Genomic DNA, 14,054 nt, shown 5'->3' with positions numbered 1-14,054 from the left:
AGAATGGACTATTCTGAAACATCAGTAAACTTCTATCAGTGTTCACAGAACAGCATCCCTGAAGACTGTTGTCTCCAGAAAATATTGTTAGTTCTGCCTTAATTAGCTCCTGTAGGATATACTTATTGTGTTACTGTATATTGTCTGTGGATGTAAGTTTATATTAGTTGAAAAATGTTCTCATACTTCTTCAGATAAGTTGATACTTATTTATTGCTCATAAAAATGTATTGGTGTGAGGTCACAGGCAATAAATTTATGTATTCAGTCCATGTGCATGGTGCAAAAGTGTGCATAATGACTATGTAGATGTCTTACAGAAAGTGGCAATGTCCTTTTCAGGACTGTGGGATGCAGCTGACAGACGAGCCAGACAAGCGCTGTTATCCCTTGGATGGACGTCTGTTATGTCGTGCCTGTCACATCCAGCGCCTCAGCCATCATCCACGTCAGCTGCAGGTTCAGTGGCCATACTTGACATCACATTTCTTTGTCCTGATATTAATTCTTCCATTTTGATATTTTTTTGGTTTAATAAATGCATCAGATTCATTCTCAGTTTTATAGATATTGATTCAGCTATATGGAATCAGATCATAAGAAAATTAAATATAATTTGACGTTTCAAGACAATTAGAAATATATAAAAAAATAATTTGATTACTTCCTGACATGTTTCAGCCCACCTGGTGAACAAACATGTGTTGCTATTTCAAACCTATGTTAATATTGATATCCAAAATATATGTACACAATCATATATAACTATATTGTGATATTAAATCTGTGCATGACTGCAGAGCTCTTCAAGCAGATATCGATTCCGTACATGAGTGGTGTAATGATAACAATATGGAACTTAACATTGAGACAACCAAAATTATATCGTTCACACGTAAAACCAACAGTATCCATTTTAATTACATTGTTAGTGACTTTTTAATCTTGCGTACTAATTGTATAAATGATCTCGGTGTTTTGTTTGACAGTAAACTGTATTTTCACTGTCATGTAAATTGTGTTCATTCCCAGGCACTAAGGACCTTAGGGCTTATTCGTTTTATTACTTATAATTTTTCCTCTTTAGACAGCCTTGTTGTTTTATATAATGCTTTAATTAGGTCAAAGCTTGAGTATGCCTCGGTCGTTTGGAATAATCTTACACAGACAGATTCTAATAAATTAGAAAATATTCAAAGAAAATTTGCCAGTTTATGCAATTACCGATTTTTCCAGTTTAATATCCCCCGCAAATATGAACTGATCCTATCTACTTTAAATTTTAGAACACTTTATTCCAGACGACGACATCTCGATGCGTTATTTCTTATTAATGTATTTAAGGGCAAAATAAATTGCCATCCCATTATGGACGCTGTTGGTTTACGTGTGCCGGCGAGGCAAATAAGAGAATTTTCTACTTTTAGTGTGAGCAGTGCACTACGACATAGTCCTTCAGCCAGGTGCGTCATCGCTGCAAATGACGTATGTAAATCTTTGGACGTATTTAGCATAAACATTGTCTCCCTTGAGCGAACGTTCTCAACAAGGGAAATGATCTAGCTTGGTTATCTGTTTTTTTTGTATTTCTTTAACGATGTACATTTATATTAGTGTTCCCTAGGTGGATTATTTGTTTTTATTTATATTTCTTCATTTTTTGCTCTGTGTTAATATTGTTTCTATTTTGGGTTTGCCTGTACTTGGCAGTTATATTTAATACTGTACATGTATAAGTTTAGTTAATCCGTTTGTGTAATATTATCCATTATTATTTCACTATTATTGTATATATTATCAGTGTTTGCCTGTTATTGGCTTCTTGCTGTTGGCAAACACGTAAATAAATTAATTGAATTGAATATATATAATAGTAAACAGTGTTTTTAAAAAGTTGTTTTAAATTCTTAATTGGATATTGGTTTTATCATAGGCTTTAAGTAGCAACACGTACGTTATCTCAGCTGGTTTGAAAGATGTTGGGAAGAAATTAACATAATTTTTTAATATTCCGAGTTATGTTTTGATGGTTTGTTACTTAATACTGTGTTAAATATAGCAGTATGGTAACCCAAATAAAAGTACCTGATGATGCAGGCAGTAGTACTTTATTTTTACTGAAAGACTTGAATGGGTATGCTTAAATATTTTTCTGTGTGTTTAAAATGTGTTTTGTCACTCAATAAGTTTGAAATATTGAGCACATTTCTTTCTTCCTTACCTCTGGCAAAGTTGAAAGTTCCATCATGGTTAACCTGCTGGCCTTCAGTACTACCACCATCCTGTCATTGAGACGGAATGGAATCATGCTGTCTGGGTACTCGGACACCAAACATTAATTAATTTGCCATTACCAGACAAGCAGCAGCTGATAGGATCAAGCAGGCCTTTACTTTTGACATTTAGAAAAAAATATGTATTTCATGAATGGGGAGTGACTGAAGTGGATTGACTAGATTCTAGAGTTATGTAATTATAATCACTTGTGCAGTGCCAGTATCATTTGAATGGGTTATGGCGAGAAGCATTGCTACAGACTGCCAGAGCATCTTCCTTTCCTCTCTTGCTCTTCAAATTCAATTACATTTATTATTGCTGTTATCTTTCTGCGTTTTGAAATTTCCAGCATCTTATTTATAGTCATTCTTGCCTTCTGTACATTTTCAACTTTATTCACTACTTTTGTTGTTTCACATTCCAATCACATTCTGATTATTACACTTTTCATCTGTAGCAAATTTCATCACTCAGTTTTCATATAATAATATTTTCCATTGTCTTTGGGTTTTTGAGTTTTTGAGTTGCAACTTTTATAAAAGTGTCTCTACCAGTATTTTGTACTAATATTTTTGCTTTCCCAGTTAAGTCTTATATCCAGCTCACTGTAAACTCCTTTATTTTATTAGTTATTACAGAACATTATTAGGTAAGTCTTTATCTTTTTATTTTTACTTTCAGCATATTCCATTCCTCACCCCCTCATCTCTTGAACACATTTTGTTTGTAGCACTGTGCTTCCTGTGTTGTTTCCTCATTGTAAGAGAGGTTACTTTCTTTCTGAGTAAGTAGAGTTTAGTTTTGGCATGAAACCTAAAAGTAGTAAACCTATTTGTGTTACAGGGTGTACCGGCCAGCTATCAGTACCTGGGCTAAGGGGCAGCTATAACCAGTTTGCCATGTAAATATACTTCAGATGAATGTGATAAGATTCATTCTCAAGATTTAAATCTTGACAATGAAAAGAGAAAAATGCATTGAATGAAGAAGCATTTAGTTGTTAATGTGATAAGGGAGAGGCATATCTGTACACTGGCTGTAGATGTAATGTTATCTGCCCCCCCCCCCCCCCCCCCCATTATACTATGCACATTATAAAAACTTATAAGTACTGGCTACCTTGTAGCAATTGGCATTTCACCCCTCTGTTATAGAGTAAACAGAATTTATATGCTTTTGTACAGAGTAGTGAATTTTAAATTCTCTGAAATTTGGTGTTATGTGGCTTTGTAGCTGTAAAGAAGTTCCAGACAAATAATTTAATCTTTAATATGAGAGAAACTTTACAGACTTCATATAAGTTTTTGCATGAACAGTCGTTTATTCACTGTTCAAAAGAATGTACTGTCTTGAAAACCAGTTACATGTATATGCATATTTATCAAAGAGTTAAGGAAGAAAAGACAGGGTTTGTTTCAGTTGTTCAGTGATAGCCTTAATCACAGTAGGAGAACTGAACCTATGTCTGTTGAATGCTGACATTGTGTAACTCCATGCTATGTGCAGTTGTAGGCAACAGTTTGTCTTATCTCTTCATATTTAACCAGTTGCATTTCTTTTTGGAAACCCAAGAAAAACATATTATTTCAGCATTGTGGTCTTTGAACTTAAAGTGATGTTGATGAGTAATTTTTTTAAAAGTGCTATAGATACAAACAAATCTGCATATAAACAGCTTTATCATTTTCCTGAGTTTTCTTGGGCTGTGCTTAGATGTGTCATGTTATGTAGTAGACTGAAGTTTTTACTTGCACCCATTGCACAGTGGGATAGATTGCGATTCTAGCCGGAAAAAAATCTAAATTTGATTATTATTTTTTAATCTGAATATTGAAAATGAAAATTCTGACAGCAAAAAGTGTGATACATTAGTTTATAATAAATATTAAGTAGTTTTATGTGTAAAAAGGGCGAAATACGCCTCTAAATACGGGAAAATAATGCATGCAAGTTAAGTTAGTAGAAACAAATATCACTACAATACAAATATAATTATAAAAGCTACTCTACTTTCAAAAACACAACATTAATACATAAATATTTAACTCAGAGCATTATTCATGTCAGTATTCTTCATCGGAACAGACATAAGAAGCATCCGAAGAGCTGTATCCTTCCTCGTCCTCATGTTGTTGCTTATCAGTATCAATATCCGGTTCCTTCAATAATTTGAGTACTTCAGAAGGTAAATGTGGCTTCCTTGCTCTCGAGGCCTGTTTAATCTGCTATATTAAAGGATCAGAAGAAACTAGTAACATGTGCAGGACATCTTCTAAATTTTGTTCGCGCGAACATTTCCTGGCGTGATCAAGTCTGTATCTTCACACATCTTTGTGCCTGGCCTCTTGGGCATCTTCAGATAACAATGCAATAGGCAGAATGACAGATTCTATAATTTTTCTGCCATGAATCAGTATCTTGTGGACACTTGCAGGCATGTAGTACCATGGATATAAATTAACATATAAATTTGCTGTTTCCATGGCATATTTATCAAATGCCTCAACATTCACTGTGTATCCACAGGACAAGGTGCACAAAATTATAGAAAATCGGAGAATAAGATCTTCATTAATTCCAGAAATATTCGCCGATTCTTCATGATTTTCCACTAAAGGCTGAATTTTTTCTGTTTTCCTCTATCACTACATTCTTGAAAAAGTTTTCTTCGCCTACCCCTGACCAGACTTGTCGATGGCTCATCCCTGTTACTTTGTTTTATCTGCACTACTAATGTTTCTGGCAAATTTAGATTCACATCTAACCAGTTAGAATTCTTATCTAAAAAGAAATTCTTATTGTGGAGTCACTGTACCCACTTTTTATTAAAATTGCTACGCAGATTCTTCAAAATCACTCTTAAACGGTTTCTATTTTCGGAAGAACATTCTGCAATATGTAATCTTTTAAGAATATAAACACAAAGTTCATCAAAAGCTGTATTCCTTTTGCACAACAACGGAAATATGTCTCGGCGCGAGATTGGTGGAGGTGCTCCTAATTCTGGAAAAAATTCACGACACACATTAGCAAAAACTAGCAAACGAAACAGGCCTCATCTTAAAGTGCATACTCTAATCTATATTTTTACGTGAATTTGATCGTGACTCTCGATGACTCTAGCAACTAAAAGTCTATGTGAACTTCGGAAAGATGAAAAATGATCAGTAAAAGCGCCATAATTTGGTTAGCGTGCCATATGTATAAAAATAATACAGATATTTATACAAAACCTACTACAAAATATACTACATACCTTCCTCAATAACTTCCATTTAAAATGTCAAAAGATTTTCCCTTCGTCTGCTGCTACAAGGGTCTTGATTCCAAGCTGTCTGGAACGTGACTACTGACATAAGCATCTCTTCCTCCTTCAACACTAACAGATAAGAGTAACTGGGGTGCGCTAGTCTTGTTTAAAACATTTATTCTTGCCATTTTCCTATAGAATCCAAGCAAAAATACTGACATATTTAAATGTGAGAAAAATGATTTTTTTCCGGCTAGAATCGCAATCTATCCCACTGTGCATTGTAGAGCTTGTATATTTAACAGAACTCTCTGAATCTGAGTGTGTAATTCCTTCTTCTGACATAGAAATATTACTTCTGGATTCAACAACAGAAATGTCTTCCATGTTACCATCATAAATGTCATAGTCACATTCATGTTCAATAATCACAAACAAATAATGACGATGATAGTACCATACTTATCCAAATACCATGTTTACCTTTTTTTTTGAACATTTTGCATAAAAATACCGTGTATGCATCATATTCAGGGATTTAATTTGGGTAGCACAAAGTGGTACACATGAGAATATGGGAATATACAAGATGCAGCAGTTGACTTGGCAGCATTGTAGGTGTTAGCTGTGTCTGCAGATGGGCAAATTAAGAGGCATGACCTTCTAACTTTTGTTTTCTTGCAGCAGGAAGTTTGGATAAGGAGGGTGTTGCCAATTGTCAGTCACTGCAAGTTAGTCATTACTGTTAGGATCAGCCATAATTATTTTTTCTCTGTCAGTTTACTAGACATCTGAACTTGACTCAGTTCATTATGGCATGGTTTATGCAACAAGACAGCAAAGCACATATTTGCTGGCCAAAAAGCATTGTATTTAGCGGTGTTTTGTTCATGCACACAACATATACTTTGTGTACAACACAGAAGTTGTATTTAATATGGAATAGTGCATTCAGTAATTGTACTGACCTCCTTGTGCCACTTCTGTAAGATTAATGAATCAGACACATACAGCTGCTGAAAATGAATGAATGAATGTATGTGACTTCAGGGATTTATTGTCCATGAAAACTAAAGATTTTAAGAGAAGCAGAACATATAGGTAATCATGCCATAGGAAGAATGTTTGAAAGTGAGTGCAAATTGCTTACACTGCAGTATTAGAGGTTACCAGCACTGGCAGGCTTTTCATAGGCACAAAAGGTAGAAACGTTCTCTTCATATTTACATGAGAGTTGGCAGATTGGTTGTATAATATGATATGAAATGTGCCAGTGTAAGGTTCTAGAAGTCAAAAGGCAGACCAAGGTTGGTTGCAGAAATTTTTTAAATGAAATGATTTCTGTGTGCATAAAGAAAATAAGTTAGCATTTCAAAAGTATGAGTATTGTAATTCAATTCTAAAGGCTTTTGAAGACGGTAGTTTACATTTAAAATTATTCTTTGTCAGGACTTTTTCCATCGTCTGTATTGTAGCTTAGGGCGCTGATAACATCAGTTTATATGGCAGTGATAACAGCAGTGTATATCACAGAAATTATTATTATAATACTTTCATGAGTTCATGTTACTGCAGTTTTATTGGCTAACATGCACTTGCATATATTTCTAGATTGAGACAAGCCCATATTACTGCAGTATATTAGTTTGTCTTTAGCAGCATTTTCATGGAAAAATTATTTTCCTAAAAAGGGCATGAAAATTGGGGCATGTGTTTTATTCAGGGAACTTGGTATTTGGATAAATGCAGTAATAACTTGAAAATAATAACAAGCTACTACTACACAATGCATATCATGTCTGTGATTGCAGCTACTTGCAAAAAAAATTCCAAATGTAAGTATAATATTTAAGCATTAAACATTAAAGAAAAAGATAAATATAAAAGACAAATGCCAGAGGTAGTATTTGTTAGTGAACTACTGATCACTGGTCCCATGGAGCAAGAAGAAACTCAAATTAATGCCAGGAGTGAAAGAAATGTTGATAATAATTTGTAGAATAAAAATTCTAACTGCTCTTAAGTTAACTTAGGCCACTATGTTTAAAGAAAAATCGCCATCTTCAATTAATATGGTATGAGGAAAGTGGTTAAAACACAAATAATGTTCCCACATTGAATAAGAAATATAGTTAAGTAAAGAATTGTTTTTATTGTACACTCTGCAGGTGTAAACTTACAAATGGCCTAAAGCATTAACTAACTGCAGAGGTGAAATGTAGATTGTGGTCAGTATCAACTAGCCTAGTACTCACATATTCGTATTTAAAAACAGAAAAGTGGAAGTAATGTACTCATGTTTGATACTAGGGGTATTAAACACATTCACTTGGTGTATAAAGCTGTAGCTCCTTTTGGTTGGGCTGTATTGATATTTCATTCAGTACCAAATGTAGGGCATTGTTAATGTGGTCTGTGGCAGAGAATTTGTGTACATGGTGGTCTGTGGAACCTTGTTTCCCTGGTTGTCTCACTGCATGATGAAAAAACTGAAATAAAATATAAATCCAAACTATTGTTGGTCAATCAGGGTTGCTCATTACCTGAAGGGCTAGTTGAATTTTATTACATGTTCACCAGTTTAAAAATGTTCCAGATAAATATTATTAGACTTACTGATGTATTTTATATCCATTTAATATATTTCTGTGATGAGCCAAGTTTTAGAAATTTTTGGCACAAGATGTGTTTTTAAGCTAAATGTGTCATTTGCATTAATTTTGTAGGAGAGTAGTACAGTAAAATGTCAGTATAATGAATATTTGTGGACTAAGAAGTTATAGAAAGTAGTAGTAGAAATTAGTAAATTTTCATTTTCCATTTCACATCATACCACTCATTTACAATTGGAGTTGCTTTCCTGTTACTTTGTTCATTGTTCAGTGTCCTAAATTTGCAATCAGATTCTTGATCATCATCAGGTTGATAATCACTCACTAAATTTTACTTCCACAAATTCCATATTGACACATTGTCATCACTACTTGCTTGGCACCCAGTAAAGAATGCCATCGCAATATTTTAAGTTTATAGTGCACTAATCTGACATCTAGATACAGTGCATGTAGAGATTAGTATGCTTGGGATATGTAGTGCACATTTAACAGACAGTTTGGAACAGCAATATTTTTTAATTGTAAAATGCCACATATATTGTCTGTATAAGGTTTGCTGTGAAAAGGTTAACATATTCTAAGTAACATTTTAAAAATGGCATTAAACTGAGAATGGGGAGAATGTTTTATTTTGAAATTTCATTATACCATTATTCATTGTTATGGAGTATTTAAAAAAACGTTTTGGTAGGGGATGGAGTATTTTTGTTACACTTGTGTTCCTTATGCTGAGATTTTACTGTATAACACTGTTTTATTGAAATGTAATAAAATACTAGACATTTGATATGCCATACAGAATTACAGATCTACCAGAAATTAAACCTGAGAGCTGTCTTCTAAAGTCCTTTCAACTTCTGGTTGATGAGATTCTATTTCTGTTCCTATCTACACTTTTCCTTTGGCAGAGAGAAAAGTGGAAGTGCATGTTCTTTGTGAGTTGAAATTCAGATATTCAGAGGTATATAAAGAATATGACCACTTTTAAACTTTATCTGCCTCATGGATCAAATAGATATGTGTGGATAAAGAACTGAAACTAGTTTTTATGTACCACATTTATTATTTTCTTAAAAGACAGCAGTTTCCAAATGTGTATCACCCCATGAACCTCTTGTCAAAGTGATATTTTTTCTAAAAAATTATTTCCCCCATACAACTCTTTTTTAATCCTTTCAGAAACCTGCTGGTATTGGCTCATCACCACTCAACTCTAGTTTCATGAAGTCATGCCACAGCACAGTTGCTGGGTTATAACCATGGAGACCTGGGTTTGCTGCCAGGGCAGGCTGTGTGGAATTTGTAGTAGACAGAAAGACACTGGGACATGTTTTTCTTAAAGACCTTTCATTTCCCCCATCAATATCATTCCACTGTTTCTCCATATTCATTGATCTATTATCTAACAGATGGGCAATGGGTCCCTTACTGGCTGCAGTTACAGATTTAGATATAATCTCACCGTGCCAACTATAAAAAAAATAGTTTCACACTGGTTCATATAAACATTGTGGTCAAATGATTGGTTCCCATACTTCATATTTTGAAGATCCCGGGTTTGAATCTTTGGCTAGAGATCATCTATGCTGAGGTTTTCTCAATCTCTTTAGGCAAATATTTTATTGCCTTAAAACAATCCATTACTTCTTCTTCCACATCTTTACTAACTCATCATTCACAATCACCCCACCATGTGCTATATGACCTATGTAGTTGAAGAGTTCTGTTAAATAAACAAAACAAAAAAGACTTAATGGGTCACAGATAAGAAAACCTCTGCCTTAAGAGCTGTCTTTAGTACTTTCATTGTCACGATATGAAATAAAAGGAAATGGAGAGAGCTTCCAATGGCATATTGTCCATATGAAAATTTCATAAAAATCCATTGGCTCAAAAGAAGATAAGCCTACATTTCCTTCGAATGTTAAGTAGGCTAAAAGTATTAAACTTATATGATTTGTATTGTGTGGCAAGTGACAATTTTATTATTTTGTTTGTCTTTAACTTTTGTGTTGCTGTAATGCATAGTCTCGCAACTTTGTTAAATTTGAGAATGCTGTAACCGCCAACCTGATTCCAAAATAAAAAAGGGAGCTTAATGTGTGCTTTTGTATGTATCCATTTATAAGAAGGGGAAGAGGGCATTGTAACCAGCTGAACCATGAAATGATGTCAACTATTTATTGCATTATAATGTAATGTGGTTTAATCCTGCTAGGGATTTATGGAGACAACCTTAGATTTGTATAAGTGACTCTGGCACATCTTTGTTATGAGCCTCTTATCACCCAGTTGGCAGTTGGTTAGGATTAAAAAATTTCCCTTGTCACTCTGAAGAGATTCTTCCCTCTGTGTTTAAAGCCATTTAATGCACTCATGAGCAAGTAGTACTTATTGTGTATATGAGAATTAAATTGTGAATCTGTGAGGTTGTGCTATTGTTAGGGATGTCACATACCCAGAAACTAGTGTGGAGTCAGAGCATAAGGTACAAGTTTTATATGAATCTGTAGTCAATGTGAGACTCAATAAATGCAGACGTTGTGTTAAAATTGCATGTGATCTGACATGAATAGTTTACAAATAACTTGACCATGAAAGGCTTACAAAAAGATGCCTTTCACAAGTTATTCATTGTCCCTTTAAAACAAGTGACATTGTTCTCCTTTTTCATCCTTTGGGTTGTTTCCTGGCTATCGTAAGTTAGCATTCTCCATCAATTTTGCAACATTTGTTTTATTAATTCTTACTTGGTGTGGAAACTTTAATATTGACTTCTTTGTTGGCATGAATATGAGTGCTACAGAGTACCATATCCCATCTCTCTAGATACACAGTTTCCAGAACTTCCAATTGATGCTGTTTAGGTACATAATAAATTACGGTTTTGGTTGTGAAGACGGCTTAAAGAAAGTGCTCACTGCTGACTCATTCATTATGTAGCCTGTAGTGAAATATTCATATCAAGGATGTGGTATCATTGTTTCTGCATCTGTTATAAGGAAAGTTGTTTGTTTTCATGTGCTGATGAATTATATTTTTTTGAAGTATCCATTCATTGTATAATAGAGTTCAGAATATGTGTAGGATTGAAGTGTTAAATTATGTGACTGTATTTAAACAGATTATCTTTGGGTTTAGGAGAGGAATAAGGGTTAGTAATTTGAAAACAAAATAAAATACCCTGTTAAACATGTATGCATTTTATTTATTTCATGAGCGATATATTTTTTCATCATAAGTTTTTGGAGGAATGACTTTCAAACTACATTTGAAACCCTGATCATGTTTCAGAGAAGCTAAAGTGCTGCCAGAAGTGTACCTTTCTAGTCTTACCTACAAATATCCTCTTCCCATCAAATTCTGACTGGAAGTATATTCTATGCAGAACATTATAGAAACTCCCAACAGAACTGAAGTAAGTGCAATTTATTAACATTGTTTTAGCAAACTGGTGTGAGACACACTGAAATGAACGGACAGTATTTTAATCTATATTATACTGGCCAACTACTTGACCAGAAGTCCTGTTGTATCTTTATAGATGTGACAGAAAAGAAGTTAAAGAAATAACTAATTATGTCCACTTCAGATGTTCCTGTCTGTATAACAAGGCGAAAAAAACTACAATATAATCATTTTATTTAGTGACCCATTTTGTGCATAATATTTACTGGTTAGCTGTATAGTAACCCTCATTATATTTCAACGCCTGTTTTTTATGTGAAAACATTATCTAATTTTCGGTCTTGAGGGACATGATAATGCCTGCAGTAATCTGACTCTGCAGTGTAATGAGGATGTGCTATGTCACCTTTAGTTTGACAAATAGAAGCCCTATATTATTGTGATGAATAATAAATATCATATTCCTTTAAATGTTGTTTCATCAATGTAGGATTTGAGGTTTTCACAGCAGTGAGTCTGAAGATTGCCATCTTCTGGGTTTTGTTTTCAAAATGTCTTCTGTTCTTCAAGTAACGGTGTAGAAACTGCATGTATAGCAACCTGCACTGATACATAGTGTATGATCCATTTCTTTTCTGTAAAACAGCATGTTTGTTATGGATGTAACTTGAATCATGGAGGTTGTGTAGCATCAGTTAGATGACTGACCAAAGGATAATGTTGACTGAGCAAGGAACAAAAATTCTTTTCCCAAAACAAAAAGTACTGTGGCAGTACAGCAATGTTATTGTGCTCATTTCCAGTCACAATGGGCTTCTTCTCATAAAGCTACCCAAAGACTTTATTAATATATTCAATGGGATGTTCAGTTTTGGAGAAAAAACATCATGCTGTAGGTGTGCATGTAACTAAGAACATAGAGGCTATCAGAGTTGTACAGGAATGAACCCCGAGAATATTGACAAGGAAACCTGCAGCATATTTAGTGATGTCTAGATGTTCCATGCAGACATGCATCGAGGTCATCATGTAAAGTGTCCATTGTTGCTGCCCAATTTTAAATAAAACCGGAATGTGTACCTATTGTCAGTAAAGTCCCTGGAGCTTATTAACCTACCAGTCATGAAGATGCATGTAGCTCCAGTCATTTTAGACCTTAGCACTAAATGGTGGTGAGAAGTCAACTTCTCACTCCATCTGCTTTACCTCCAGGGAAAGGACCCCTGAAAAAGTGGTAGGAAGGCTCCAGAGCCAGTGTGAACATGACACCTAAGAGAACATCAGGTTTTATGACAATCCAATCAGCGGTTCTCAAGTTGTTACATGTGGACAGTGAATAGCTGCATTTGTACAGTTTTTTTGCAAATGCACCTCAAGCATATCCAAGTAATAAATGTCATGTGGAGATCATATTATTTTGATGGATGATTGATAACTGTGTAACTTATCTTTTGTATCTTTCCAAAACATAAAATGCAGCAGCATTTGGAAAACAGCAGAGAGATAAATTACAATTAATGTATTATGAAAATATTAAATTTTTAAAACATGTGGAAGAACTACTACCTATCAGTTCCCTTTCATAGGGTGAAAATCCCTCAAAAATTTAGACTTAAAATCATTCTACAATTCAAGAGTTCAGAAATAAAATCTGAAACTGCAAGCTCCCTAACACAGCCAACTGAAACATGCCAGTCATTGAATTCACCCCCCCCTTTTTTGTATTTGCATTTGAATGGCTGCTTACTTTGCCTGGAATGGCAATTTATATTCAGAGTGATTCAGTTTTCCTGACATCTGTTCACATCATATTTATTTATAATTTGGGGAGGGGGGCATGTCATGGAATATGCAAAGCAGTTGTCCAGATGTACAGATTTAAAATGTTAATGCCCTCTGTTGATAAGTACTTGAAATATATAAGCTATGAAAATTATCAGAAGTCTATGTCAGTAAAAGTATATTCACTGTTTAAATTTTTTGTTTTGCTTCATTGGAATTCTCCATTTTTATAGGAACCAGTATGGAGAAAATCGAAAATGGATGGAAAGAAAAGGGATTTCATAGCTGGGTTTGTCATATTCATTTGCAACATTCTGTGTCTTGTATTTTAGATTGGTAGTGCATGAATATAACTTTCCACTGAATTGACACCAGATACTCCCTTATTCTTGTGATGCACATACCAGTAAATGTACATAAAACAGCATCTACTAAAATTTGTATTCAGTCAGAAGTACAACTGTAATTCCCACACATTCACTCTGAATGTTAGTACTGTGTCATTTCTTTGGCTTCTGACAGAAGAAGTGCCAGGAGGGAAAGGGTTTGTTAGAATATGCTCTACTCAACATTGCTCTCTCAAAAGAAGTCTTGTTTATGCACAATATGAGAGTGAGCATGTGTAACAGAGTGAACACCATTGCTTCAAATGTTATTTGATCAGTGAATATTTGTTTTCTCATCCCGCTGCATAAACCAAACAGTAATAAGCTGAGACAAAA

General features: G+C 34.3%; 1 protein-coding gene across 1 annotated transcript in view; it reads left to right on the top strand.

Moving 5' to 3' along the window:
- Window positions 1–11,338, top strand: part of jub (LIM domain-containing protein jub) — a 59,889-nt gene extending 48,551 nt beyond the window's left edge. The window contains exons 8-10 of the mRNA XM_022066787.2: window positions 343–459; window positions 3,121–3,178; window positions 9,322–11,338. Of these exons, the coding sequence (XP_021922479.1) occupies window positions 343–459; window positions 3,121–3,153 (150 nt within the window). The 3' untranslated portion in view covers window positions 3,154–3,178; window positions 9,322–11,338. The remainder of the gene's footprint in view (window positions 1–342; window positions 460–3,120; window positions 3,179–9,321) is intronic.
- The last annotated feature ends 2,716 nt before the right edge of the window (window positions 11,339–14,054 follow it).

The sequence above is a fragment of the Zootermopsis nevadensis genome, unplaced genomic scaffold, assembly GCF_977971745.1.
Source record: "Zootermopsis nevadensis isolate Lab colony 2312 unplaced genomic scaffold, Znev_1.0 Znev_ptg000022l, whole genome shotgun sequence".
Taxonomy (NCBI): Eukaryota; Metazoa; Arthropoda; class Insecta; order Blattodea; family Termopsidae; genus Zootermopsis; species Zootermopsis nevadensis.
The sequence above is the reverse complement of the archived record's forward strand: the minus strand, read 5'-3'. Positions and strand labels throughout refer to the sequence as shown.